The sequence below is a fragment of the Rutidosis leptorrhynchoides genome, chromosome 3 (genome assembly GCF_046630445.1).
Source record: "Rutidosis leptorrhynchoides isolate AG116_Rl617_1_P2 chromosome 3, CSIRO_AGI_Rlap_v1, whole genome shotgun sequence".
Classification (NCBI taxonomy): domain Eukaryota; kingdom Viridiplantae; phylum Streptophyta; class Magnoliopsida; order Asterales; family Asteraceae; genus Rutidosis; species Rutidosis leptorrhynchoides.
Window position 1 is genome coordinate 96977017 of NC_092335.1, and position 12117 is coordinate 96989133.

Below are 12117 nucleotides of genomic sequence, written 5' to 3' on the forward strand. Positions count from 1 at the left end.
TGAAACATGTGCCACAAACTAAGCTTACTGTACGCTAGAGTAGATAGAGTGATCAGAGCTCGCTTGAGTTAAGGCACTCGTCAACAAGTTGCCGAAGGTTAGGATTCTCCATGGCTGCTGCTACTCTTTCCTTGTCATTCAATTGCTTGTTCACTGTGCGGTAACATAAATATCATTCATAATTTAGTTTATTTCTTTAGATCTGCAAACGAATCCTTAATTTACAGGATAATAAAGAGAGTTGTATGCAGATCAAGTTTTCTAATTGAGCACATGATTAATAAAATTAATAACTATTGATAGCAATAGCATAAGCTTTTACCTGCTTCTTCATCAGCATGAGATCCAGGAGCCACTTTGATGTCTACCTGTAATATTCCATTCCATCATCAAAAGATATAAAGATTAACAACAGATCCGCAACGTATTAGTGACCATCAGATGAAGTGATAGTCAAAACACTTTTAATGTAGTTAACAAGGGAAGAGTAAGATATTGATAAAAGCGACACCGAATTATAGCAAACCTGCTAGTAATACTTGAAATAATGACAATAAAGAAACACCAAGATTTAACGTGGAAAACCCCAATAGGGTAAAAACCACGGGCAAGGAAAGAAACGTTTCACTAATATGAATAATAGGAATTACACTTCGCTCTAATTACAAGGATAAGTACCAAGTTTTATATCTCTTGTAATTAGGAGATATATCTCACAAACTCTCTATTAGACTACTAGAACACATGAAGGAAGAATGTGTTGGGATGCATTTTGAAGCTTGCAAGATCATGTATTTATAGTAGAAGAGAATGGCATCATGGTAAATAATTTGTGCACAAAAGTCTTCAAAACACAACTTTGCATGTGTTTGTTGACTATAGAACTCACCTAATATTGCCTCCCATACTTGACCTTATTATTTCAACAATCTCCCACTTGAAGATTTGATTGAAGCTCAATCAATCTTCACACGATAATCCTTCCTTGCCAATGATGTTGCTTACGTTTCCGCTAGGCCGCATGAGGAACGACACCAAATAAACTTGTCACGGTTGATTGACTTTGTTAGAAAATCGGCCACATTGTCGTCAGTATGAATTTTCTGCATATCCACGGTTCCTTCTTCCACTTTCTCACGAACGAAGTGATACTGAACTCGTATATGCTTTGTCTTTGAATGAAATGCCGGATTCCTTGCAAGATGCAAGGCACTCTGGTTGTCACAAAATAGAGTGATATTCTTTTGTTTGTGTCCGAGTTCCTCCAACAACATCTTCAACCATACTGCCTCTTTAGTAGCTTGAGTAGCTGCTACATATTCTGCCTCTGTTGTTGACGTCGCCACAACTGACTGCAGTTTTGAAACCCAGCTTACTATTCCACCACAAAGTGTGAAAACATATGCAGTGGTAGATTTACTTTTATCGATATCACCTGCATAATCTGAATCAACATACCCTTTGACAATAAATTTCGGTTCCCCATAACATAATGCAACATCTAAGGTTCCCTTGATATATTTAAGGATCCTTTTTACCGCATTCCAATGCTCTTTACCAGGATTCGCCATGTACCGACTAACTACTCCCACTGCATGTGCAATGTCTGGTCTTGTACATATCATTGCGAACATTAAACTTCCCACTGCTGATGCATACGGTACGCGAGACATCTCTTTCCTCTCGTATTCACTGCTAGGACACATAACGGAGGATAACTTGAGATTAGTAGGAAGTGGGGTTGAGATTGGCTTACTATCTTGCATATTGAAGCGCTGCAAGACTTTCTTCAAATAATTCTTTTGAGAAAGCCAAATCTTCCTATTATCTCTGTCTCGGTGAATTTGCATCCCTAGAATCTTGTTTGCGGCACCCAAGTCTTTCATTTCAAACTCCCTAGCCAATTGAGCCTTCAGCTTATTAATACGATCTTTGTTGGGGCCTGCAACCAACATGTCGTCTACATATAACAGCAAAATGACAAAATCATTGTCCCCAAACCTCTTGAAATATGCACAAGGGTCTGCATAAAGTCTGTTATATTCAAGGCTTATTATGAAAGAATCAAATCTCTTGTACCAACATCTCGGCGCCTGTTTGAGACCATACAGAGATTTCTTTAACCTGCAAACCAAGTTCTTTTTTCCTTGTAGTTCAAAACCTTCTGGTTGAAGCATATAAATTTCTTCTTCAAGATTTCCATGAAGAAATGCAGTTTTCACATCTAGCTGCTCTAGATGCAAATCAAATGTAGCACACATCGCTAGAACTACTCGAATTGTTGTAAGTCGAACCACAGGAGAAAATATTTCATTAAAGTCCGTACCTTCTTTCTGAGCATATCCTTTAACCACCAGTCTTGCACGATACCGCTCCACTTGATCATCGCCATTTCGCTTGATCTTATACACCCATTTATTTCCAATAGGTTTTCTACCTTTTGGCAATGGCACAAGTTCCCATGTTTTATTTTTATGAAGAGCTTCAATTTCTTCCTGCATAGCCGTCATCCACTGAGATGCATCTGAATGATTCAGTGCCTCGCGAAGAGTTGTTGGCTCTCCTTCCTCTGTTAGAAGACAATATGCAACATTGCTTTCCATAATAAAATCCGAGTGCCACCCTGGACGTTTCCTTTCCCGATTAGAAATACGAGTCGCTGGAGCTTCATCAACGACTACTTGATTTTCATCGTGCTCTGGTACTGCTTCAGAAGAATCTTTATGAAATTCATTACTCACTTGTATCGGTATAGTTTCTTTTGACGTGCTAACATCTTCAAGATCTTTGTCTTCTGTAAAGACAACATCTCTGCTGATGACTACTTTGTAGGCAGTGGGGTCCCACAAGCGATACCCCTTAACTCCATCAGCATACCCCAAGAACAAACACTTTCTGGACTTCGGATCCAACTTTGTCGTTTCTTGAGAATTGTACATTGCGTACACAGGACTTCCAAATATATGAAGGTCTGAATAATCAACTGGTTTTCCAGTCCACATCTCCATCGGTGACTTCAACTCAATTGCAGTTGACGGTGACCGATTTATCACGTAACAGGCAGTATTGACCGCTTCTGCCCAGAATGATTTCCCCAAGCTTGCAGTTGCCAACATCGCCCTTGTTCTATCTAACAAGGTTCTGTTCATCCGCTCTGCCACTCCGTTTTGTTGAGGAGTGTATGCCGTCGTGAACTGTCTTTTGATACCTTCTTGTTTGCAGAACTTATCAAATTCATCACCAGTGTATTCTCCTCCATTATCCGTCCTTAAACACTTGATCTTTTTACCAGAATCAAGTTCAACCCGCGCTTTGTAAACTTTAAAAACTTCAAACACATCTGCTTTCCTCTTAATTGGGTACACCCAACATCTCCTAGTGTAATCATCAATAAATGATACAAAATACTTTGCTCCTCCTAGGGATTGAACTGGTGCTTGCCACACATCAGAATGAACCAATTCTAGAATCAATTTACTTCTAGAATTTGATGTGTTAAACTTCAGGCGATGTTGCTTGCTGATTACACAATGCTCACAGAAAGGTAGCGATACCTTTGTAAGACCAGGAATAAGATTTCTTTCAACAAGAATCTTCATACCTTGCTCAGACATGTGTCCAAGCTTTTGATGCCATGTCATAGCAACTTTATCACTTGAACTATTCGAAGCAACAGATGCTTCCGATTCCTGTACCGTCTCGCCTTTCAGAATGTATAAATTAGCACCCACCTTTTCTCCTTTCATAAGTACAACCGCGCCTTTCTTGATTATCATGATCTTCTCATGTATCACCATTTTACAACCAAGATCATCCAATTGTCCTAAAGACAATAAGTTCTTCTTCAAACCCTCCACGTGTCGTACACCTTGAATAGTACGAACTGTACCATCGTGCATCTTCAGAATGATATCTCCAATTCCAATGATCTTTAGTTCATGATCATTGCAACTGTATACAGATCCTCCTGAGATACGTTCATATTGTTTGAACCATTCTCTTCTAGGGGTCATGTGAAAAGTAGCTCCCGAGTCAAATAACCAGACATCAACAAATGTCTTTCTGCCTTCATTTGCTACCACTGCTTCACTAACCAAAGCAGTCCCATCATCTAAAGTGCTTACAATATTTCCTTGAGGATTTGAGTTATTTAAACTCCTGCAATCCTTCTTCAGGTGACCTTTCTTGCCACAATTGTAGCATGTATAGGTCTTCTTCTTTTTAGACTTCGGTTTACCATGATTGTGACTCCCACTTGGGCCACGTTCCGTTGATCTCTCTCCTGACATCACCAAGGCCTCCACTTGTCGTGAACCGGCATGTTTGTCCTCCTTGTTATTGCGCCGATTTTCTTCTTCTAGAATAGCAGCCGCAACTTCATCATAGACTAGATACTCCGAGAGAACATTATTGGTTAAGTTAATAATGAGTTGATCATACGAGTCAGGTAGACTCTGAAGTAAAAGTTCAGCACGTTCTTTTGGCTCTATATTGCAACTTAACGAAGCGAGTTGAGAAAATAGAGTATTCAAAGAATTAATGTGCTCATTAACTGAAGTAGATTCATTCATGCGTAGCGCATAAAGTTTCCTCTTAAGGAATATCTTGTTGTGGAGTGATTTGGTCTCGTACAATTTTACGAGGTGATCCCAAATCTCTTTCGCCGTCTTCTTTTCTTCTATGCTAGACAAAACGCCATCTGCTAGTGCCAGATGAAGATTTGCGATAGCCTGGCCGTCTATCTCTTCCCATTTTTCATCAGTGACTTCAGCGGAACGTCCACTGATGGCCGCCAAACACTTATCCTTTCTCAGGATAGCTTTCATCTTTAATTTCCATAACGAGAAATTACTCCCGTTAAATTTTTCAATTTCAAATTTCGTAGACATTGCTATAATTACAATCTTCTTTTCGACAATACTATTTTTCTTGAAATAACACCCAAGGACTTTTACCGAGTGAAAATAATCTTACTTATTTTCTGATGTGGACGATCCACTCCCGTGGCAACCACAGAGCATACGATAAGTAGATTAATACACACTAGATATTAGACCTTAGCTCTTGATACCACTTATTGATAAAAGCGACACCGAATTATAGCAAACCTGCTAGTAATACTTGAAATAATGACAATAAAGAAACACCAAGATTTAACGTGGAAAACCCCAATAGGGTAAAAACCACGGGCAAGGAAAGAAACGTTTCACTAATATGAATAATAGGAATTACACTTCGCTCTAATTACAAGGATAAGTACCAAGTTTTATATCTCTTGTAATTAGGAGATATATCTCACAAACTCTCTATTAGACTACTAGAACACATGAAGGAAGAATGTGTTGGGATGCATTTTGAAGCTTGCAAGATCATGTATTTATAGTAGAAGAGAATGGCATCATGGTAAATAATTTGTGCACAAAAGTCTTCAAAACACAACTTTGCATGTGTTTGTTGACTATAGAACTCACCTAATATTGCCTCCCATACTTGACCTTATTATTTCAACATAAGAGAAACATTTTAAAATATGAGTAATTCGGGCCGGGTAAAAGCTTGAGATGGCTGACCTTGAAATGAGGGAAACAATCCTTGAGTCTAATTCTGAGGGATAGACCAATTACAGTTGCCATACTGCAGTGCTGAATTGTTGGAGTGAAACTTATCCTACCAGCAAGTAAATAAAGTATATATCAACAATGTGCCACATTCAAAAAAGATTATATCCCAATTTGTTACCAACATATGCCACAACATTATCAAGTATCCTTCATAAACTGTGTCAAAAAAACTGAATTATATAAACTAAGTGATTCAAAGGCATCTGACTTTACATGCTGTTAAGCTTACAATATTATTTTCCCTAAAATCCAAATCTAAAATGATAACACTACCCCAACAAAACCCAATCCCACAAGAGAGGGGTACGAGGGTCCTTCCCCTATCCTAGAATAAAGAGAAGTCATTTCTCCACCCAGAGTGACACACCCTAAGAGTAGAGAAAGTCCTCCATCTCAATGTTCTATGAATAGAGATATTGCTTCCGAATGGATCTCCGGCCAATAAGTAGGTTAAAAACAAAAACAAAAAAAGTGTGAGACGCCATGAAAGCGGAAGAATCAAATTTTCATGGGTTTTAAACCTGTCTGGAATTCAATTTAGGTTCTAAGCGACAGTCAAGTCGCCAATAAATCGACGTTTGCTGTTGACTCGATAAATAGAGCCATCCTAAAATGAAAACACTATTGTCCACAAACCCCATGGTTTAATAAGAATCTAATAATGGAGTATGGTCACTTTAGAAATCCCAATTCGGAGAGGGCGAGTATAGGAGTGTTAAATACTCGGATTAAATCATTTAACCCGAAAACTAAAAACCCAAAATAAACTTAAACTGAATTTCACTTCAGTTTCGTTTTAGTTTACAAGTCTGAATTTGGTTTTCACTCTGGTTTTCGGTTTTGCAATTTTGAAGTCGGTATCATCAACTGTCGAATTAAAAATTGATTTTTATGATTTTTTTTTTTGGGATAAATTATGATTTTGTTGGTTTTGCGATAGGGGCGAATTTAGTGAGAAGGGTGTGGGGTTCAAGGACCACACTAGTTTTGAATATTTTTACAAAGTACGACTTAAATTGAATATGGACTATTAAATTTAAAGATATGAACCCATATGTTTTAATATTAAGAGTCTAATATTCATTTTTTGAAAAATAAAATTACGAAGTACCACTCAAATTTCATACCCATTTGAGTTTCGATTCTAGATTTACCAATGTTTTTCGCCTTTAACGGAACTAAACCGAATTCAAATGCAGTTTGAGGTTCGGTCTCAGTTTTAAATTTCAATTCGGTTTTCAGTTTTGCTCTCAGAAATTTAAAACCGGACAAACTGAACCGAATTAATCAAAAGAACTGAAAATCAAACTGATTTACGTAAATATACTCGATATAATCGTTTCGGACCCTTTCATGCCACCTAATTGTGCTTCTAGTGAGCTTATAGAGGGTATGTTTGGTAAATCTAGCTGATAACTGATAGCTTATACGGAGTACATAATAGCTGGTAGCTTTTTATATACATTTAGGTGTTTGACAGAATAGCTGAAACTGTTAGAAAAAAGTAAACTGAAAACCTAGTTTAGGAGCTTCTAGCTTCTAACTTTTTCCATCAATTTAAATTTTTAAGCTCTTTTAACCAAAGAAACCTTTTCATTAGATAAGAGTTTTTTTATCATAAAAATTAGAAGCTCAAAAAAATATCCTTACCAAACATACTCATAGATAAATATACTCTGTATTTAATATTAGCCGTACATTTAAACTTCTATAAAATATTTACCAAAAAAAAAGAGAGAGATAAATATACTCCGTATTTAATATTAGCCGATGCATATTTTAACTTCTACTTATAAAATATTTACTCTACGACAATCATGCTATGCTAAACAATCAATAAATTCAATTCAATATTGATTTATATATAACAAAAACTCACAGTATTCTGCCGAGCTTCTCATTGACGGTGATAGATTCCTCAGAAAGTATACTGAGCTGCTCCAACGAATACGGATGCTCCGGATCTCTTATATCCCTCACATAATTTATCTAAACGTCAAAGATCACTTTTATAACTTCAAATAACATATATATTTCAAATTTCACAAATTACCAGCAATTTAGTAAATCAAAATTGTGAACAACTAACGGAGCTAAAACAACTCGATACAGAATCATTCACATATCAATATATTCAACAAAAAAAAAAAAAAAGGATATCATAAATATCAAGAGCATCAACAACGGCTGCTTCATGATGATGATGATGATTCACAGCAGCATCTGTTGTTGTCACTCGATTGATTCTTTCTTTCTTTTCACGTACTATTGGATTCGCATTTATCAATCCTAGAGTCATCGTTGAATTTTTTTTTATTTCATTTTTTACGATGATTCTGAATTTATACTGTATTTAACTTGTTTGTTTATTGCAGTTTGAAGTTTGGAGTTTCCAAATTTACCCCTTCCAGAAACTGGGTACCTTGCCCACAGGTTATTAGTCCAATTGTAATTCGTTTTCTAAACGCGGAAATACTTACTTAAATGACCTTTTTACCCTGTTAAAAAAGTCGCCAAATTAAGTTGGGTCCGTTCATAACAAACATGTGAATAAAGATAATGATTAGCTAATAAAAATATTATACTCCGTATCCGTAGCAACTAATTATTCATCTAACCATACTTGATTACTTTCATTCCTTTCCTTACTACAAACTTTTTTGATTAAATTTCTGATAATGTGTAATCTATATCATACGTCAAACTTTGTTTAATTAAGCTACAATTTTCTTATATATTTCATCTGAATCTGAATTTAATGTTTATTAATTTAATTTAGTATTTACTGATATATATTAAAATAGAATTACAAATTCTGATATATTTAAGAAAAGTTAGGATGTCCAAGTGCTTTTAAGTATCAATGAAATGGATTTTGAAAGTACATTGGAAGATGACAAAGTTAACCAGCCTGTATTCAAATTTCATGGTAATAAGCCATTAGCTAATATACATATGACTGCTCATATTCGTGGTTTTTGAAAGGGTTACACTTGTGCAGCTATGATGACTCGAGAGATTCCTCAAGTAACTTCTCGGTAAGAGATTTAGAGAGTCCCATAACACCATCAGCAGTTCCAATCTACAGTTAAGGGAACCGGATTTTAAAAGTTGTACTGTACTATTATATGAAGTACATATACATGTACATATGTTGATTGAGGTCGGATATTAAAGGAACTAACCACGGTATCAACAAACGGAGCCGTTAGTGGATGCTCGAGCATCAGTCCTCCAGCAACATTGAGCGTTACCCCCTCCTCTACCTACCACACCAACCAAAATCAATCCTCCAGCAAAAACATTTCTATTGGTGCACAAAAGGGTTAAATCTATCATTTACCATGAAAAATTGGCATGTTTACTTTTCAAGAAATGTTTTGAAACGACCAAAGGGCTTATAAACTAGCAGTATTCGCGGAGCCTTTCAACCAAAGAGGTTGGGGTTCAAGCCCCGTCATAAGCAAATTGATGGATTAATAGGTGTTGGGTGTGTGAGTTGCCTTTCAAAAAAAAAAGGAATGTTTTGATATGGAAAATAACTACAAAGCATACAGATATTTGCATTCATTTAACTTGTCAACATTGAAGGTATTTAGAAGATTTAGGTAACAGTCAATATTGAAGGTAAGTATTGTTTACTTTCACATTACCAGTTTATCGATGACCTCATCAGGTATATCATGAAAATAGACCTGCATCACAGCAACAAGAATCAGCCAAATGTATAGAGATTAAGAAAATTTAAGACCTCGCATTCTTCTGACAGAAACTCAATTATAATTGGCTTTTCAAAAACCTTTAATAGATTGTTCTTTGATCTTTTATTGGAAATGTAGAGACAGAAAATGCAGAAAATGAATACCTCCGACCTATCCCATCCACGTTTCTTGATCCCTGTGGTAAGGTTAGTTACTACTACAGATCCTACAACGATTGCACAACCACCTGAATATCCTGTGTAACACACCACAAGATAACACGTAAATTTAATTCAATGTTTTCTGAAATTAAGTACTTATTAACAGGAAAAATGAGCAAACCTTTGACAAAATGACGAGCTTCTTCCTTGCTTGATGGTTTTTCTCGAATCATCCCTTCATACACCACCACCTCCAAATTGAATAAAATGTAGTTAAGGAACACCGCACAATGTATTAATGATGAACAATTTAGTATTTACTGTTCTTCAGATACTTTTAACATCTTAACATGCACCATGCTTCTTGTGAGACTTCACAAGCCTTGTATAAACACAGATTGATGAAACAAGAGACGAAAATAAAGCATACTGTATCGGCTGTTATGAGCAGTGTTGGGTGTGCATTTTCCTCTTTATGACCAGTGATTCCAAGCCTTGCAATGATGGCATCAGCCTGATAATTATGTAATAAATAAATTACTGATATAAGAACAATTAACAAATTACTCCACTATCAGATAGAAGTTGACTACAAGTTTGACACACAAACAAAATACATCAATGGCGCAAATAAACTAGCCAAATCATTCTAATGTTCATAAAATTGATCCAATCATTCAAGTCATTAGAGATTTAATCAAGAGGGAAGCACTTTTTTGGGGGGAAGTATTTTTTTTCGTTTTTTGAAAAAACTTTGTTCACGAACATTATAGATTAGATGAAAATATGAACATTTAAAAAAGACACTTTGTGATGAATGTCATTATTTTAGCGGGAAAACACTCGAAGAAAAAAATAAAAACATTCAATGCATTGAATGTTTTACTGCTGAGTTTTTTTTAAGGGGTTAGAAATTAGGGTTTAGAAATTAGGGGGTTATAAATTAGGGTTTAGCTATTAGGGTTTAGAAATTAGGGTTTTGGGTTTAGAAATTAGGGTTTAGGGTTTAGAAATTAGGGTTTAGATTGAATATTTTAACACGAACGATTTAGAGTTTAGGGTTTAGGGTTTAGGGTTTTGGGTTGAGGGTTTACGGAGTAAACCCTCAACCCAAAACCCTAAACCCTAAACTCTAAATCGGGCTAAATTCAAAAAAACACTTCACACAAGATAAAAACAAAACGATGCAAATAAACTCAGCAGCAAAACATTCATTGCATTGAATGTTTTTATTTTTTTCTTCGAGCGTTTTCCCGTCAAAATAATGACATTCATCACAAAGTTTCTCTTTTAAATGTTCATATTTTCATCTAATCTATAATGTTCGTGAACAAAGTTTTTTCATAAAACGAAAAAATAAAAAAAAATAATTTGCTTCCCCTTTCACCCAAAAAAGTGCTTCCCTCTTGATTATGACCCCAAGTGATTATTAGCAGCTAAATTAAAAGAAAGATAACCTCTTTTCAGTGTAACATATGAATGAATGAAGCATAAATCATCATAGCATTTGTTTCAACTTTAAACAGATAAATACTTGGAAATTAAAAGAAAAGAAAAAAAAAGGACCTTAGCATCAGCTAGAGCCACAACCAGATCCTCTGGTTTTTCCCTCCTAATACTCTTCTCATCAATATCTGCAGTCTAAAAAAACTTGAATTAAAATTAAATCAATTTTTATGCAGAATAAATAAATGAATATTTTAATAGTAGGTGACTCACCATAATTGTAAAATCATATCCCATCTCCTTTAATATTTCCCTACGAGCCATTGAAGATGAACCTAAAATTATCTTCGCATCCTTCAACATTTTTGAAACAAAACAAATTAACTAAATATTCAAAATCAACAAAAACTAGGGTTTAGCAATTAACCAATTTCTGGATAAGTGGTCATAAGGTCATTAGTAGAGGCTACAGGCATTAACATCAGCATACCTTAAATTTTGGGTTCGCCATTGATGTTAATTGTACCAATTTCAAGTAATCCTAAATGTATCCCGCAATCGAAGAATGGAAGGATAAAATTTGTGGACCTAACTGGCGGCAAAGCTAGTAACTTTTGTATCACTTTTAGAATGTGCAGAAATGGTCCCTTGAGTATTTTCACATTATTATTATTATGCTCGTTATTTTGGAGTTTTGGATAAGGTCTTACTACATTTGGGCCTTTAAATTTAAATATAATAAGCCCTAAACCAAGCCCATCTTTGTGTAAGGTTGTTTACTAACAAATTTCATCATAAGAAATTTTTTATTTATATTATCTTTTTCACACGGAAAAGACAAAATTACTCTCGTCGTCCCTAAACTTGTATCCAGTCTTCTTAGGTCATCCTTAAACCTTTTTTTTGTCGGCGTCGTCCCTGAACTTTTACTTTGTAACTCCGGTCGTCCCTCCGTCAACAATCTGTCCAATTTTTCCGTTATCCCATCCCATGTGTGAGACATGTGAGGGTATTTTTGTCTTTCCAATCATTTTTATTTAAATAATGTAATTTTCTAATTTTCTCTTAAAACTTATACAGTATTTTTTACAGATCCCATTTCATTCATTCATTTTTTTTTTTTTTATCTATTTCCAATTTCATTCTTCTATATCTCCTTCACCATTACCAAATCATGATCAAATCTAA

At 35.4% G+C, this 12117-nt stretch overlaps 2 protein-coding genes across 2 annotated transcripts; both read right to left on the bottom strand.

Moving 5' to 3' along the window:
* Positions 1–43: 43 nt before the first annotated feature.
* LOC139896536 (protein AE7-like 1) lies at positions 44–7943 on the bottom strand. The gene is made up of 5 exons (XM_071879185.1): positions 7780–7943; positions 7501–7604; positions 5571–5667; positions 323–368; positions 44–153 (listed from the first exon to the last, which is right to left on the bottom strand). The coding sequence occupies exons 1-5, from the start codon at positions 7918–7920 to the stop codon at positions 53–55; spliced, it is 489 nt and encodes a 162-aa protein (XP_071735286.1). The 5' UTR covers positions 7921–7943; the 3' UTR covers positions 44–52.
* Positions 7944–8580: 637 nt separating this feature from the next.
* On the bottom strand, positions 8581–11491 carry LOC139896537 (uncharacterized). The gene is made up of 9 exons (XM_071879186.1): positions 11420–11491; positions 11203–11283; positions 11050–11124; positions 9914–9997; positions 9665–9734; positions 9487–9578; positions 9275–9316; positions 8807–8887; positions 8581–8703 (listed from the first exon to the last, which is right to left on the bottom strand). The coding sequence occupies exons 1-9, from the start codon at positions 11438–11440 to the stop codon at positions 8623–8625; spliced, it is 627 nt and encodes a 208-aa protein (XP_071735287.1). The 5' UTR covers positions 11441–11491; the 3' UTR covers positions 8581–8622.
* Between the last annotated feature and the right edge of the window lie 626 nt (positions 11492–12117).

Bases quoted from the DNA above. Each gene is read 5' to 3' on its own strand.
- LOC139896536 (XM_071879185.1), bottom strand. From the start codon at position 7,920: ATGACTCTAGGATTGATAAATGCGAATCCAATAGTACGTGAAAAGAAA. The intron at 5,668-7,500 runs GTGAGTTTTTGT...ACTTGCTGGTAG, and splicing joins GAGAAGCTCGGCAGAATACT to GATAAGTTTCACTCCAACAA. The intron at 154-322 runs GTAAAAGCTTAT...GTTACCGCACAG, and splicing joins TCATGCTGATGAAGAAGCAG to TGAACAAGCAATTGAATGAC.
- LOC139896537 (XM_071879186.1), bottom strand. From the start codon at position 11,440: ATGGCGAACCCAAAATTTAAG. The intron at 11,284-11,419 runs GTATGCTGATGT...AAAATGTTGAAG, and splicing joins TGGCGAACCCAAAATTTAAG to GATGCGAAGATAATTTTAGG. The intron at 8,704-8,806 runs GTTAGTTCCTTT...CCTTAACTGTAG, and splicing joins CTCCGTTTGTTGATACCGTG to ATTGGAACTGCTGATGGTGT.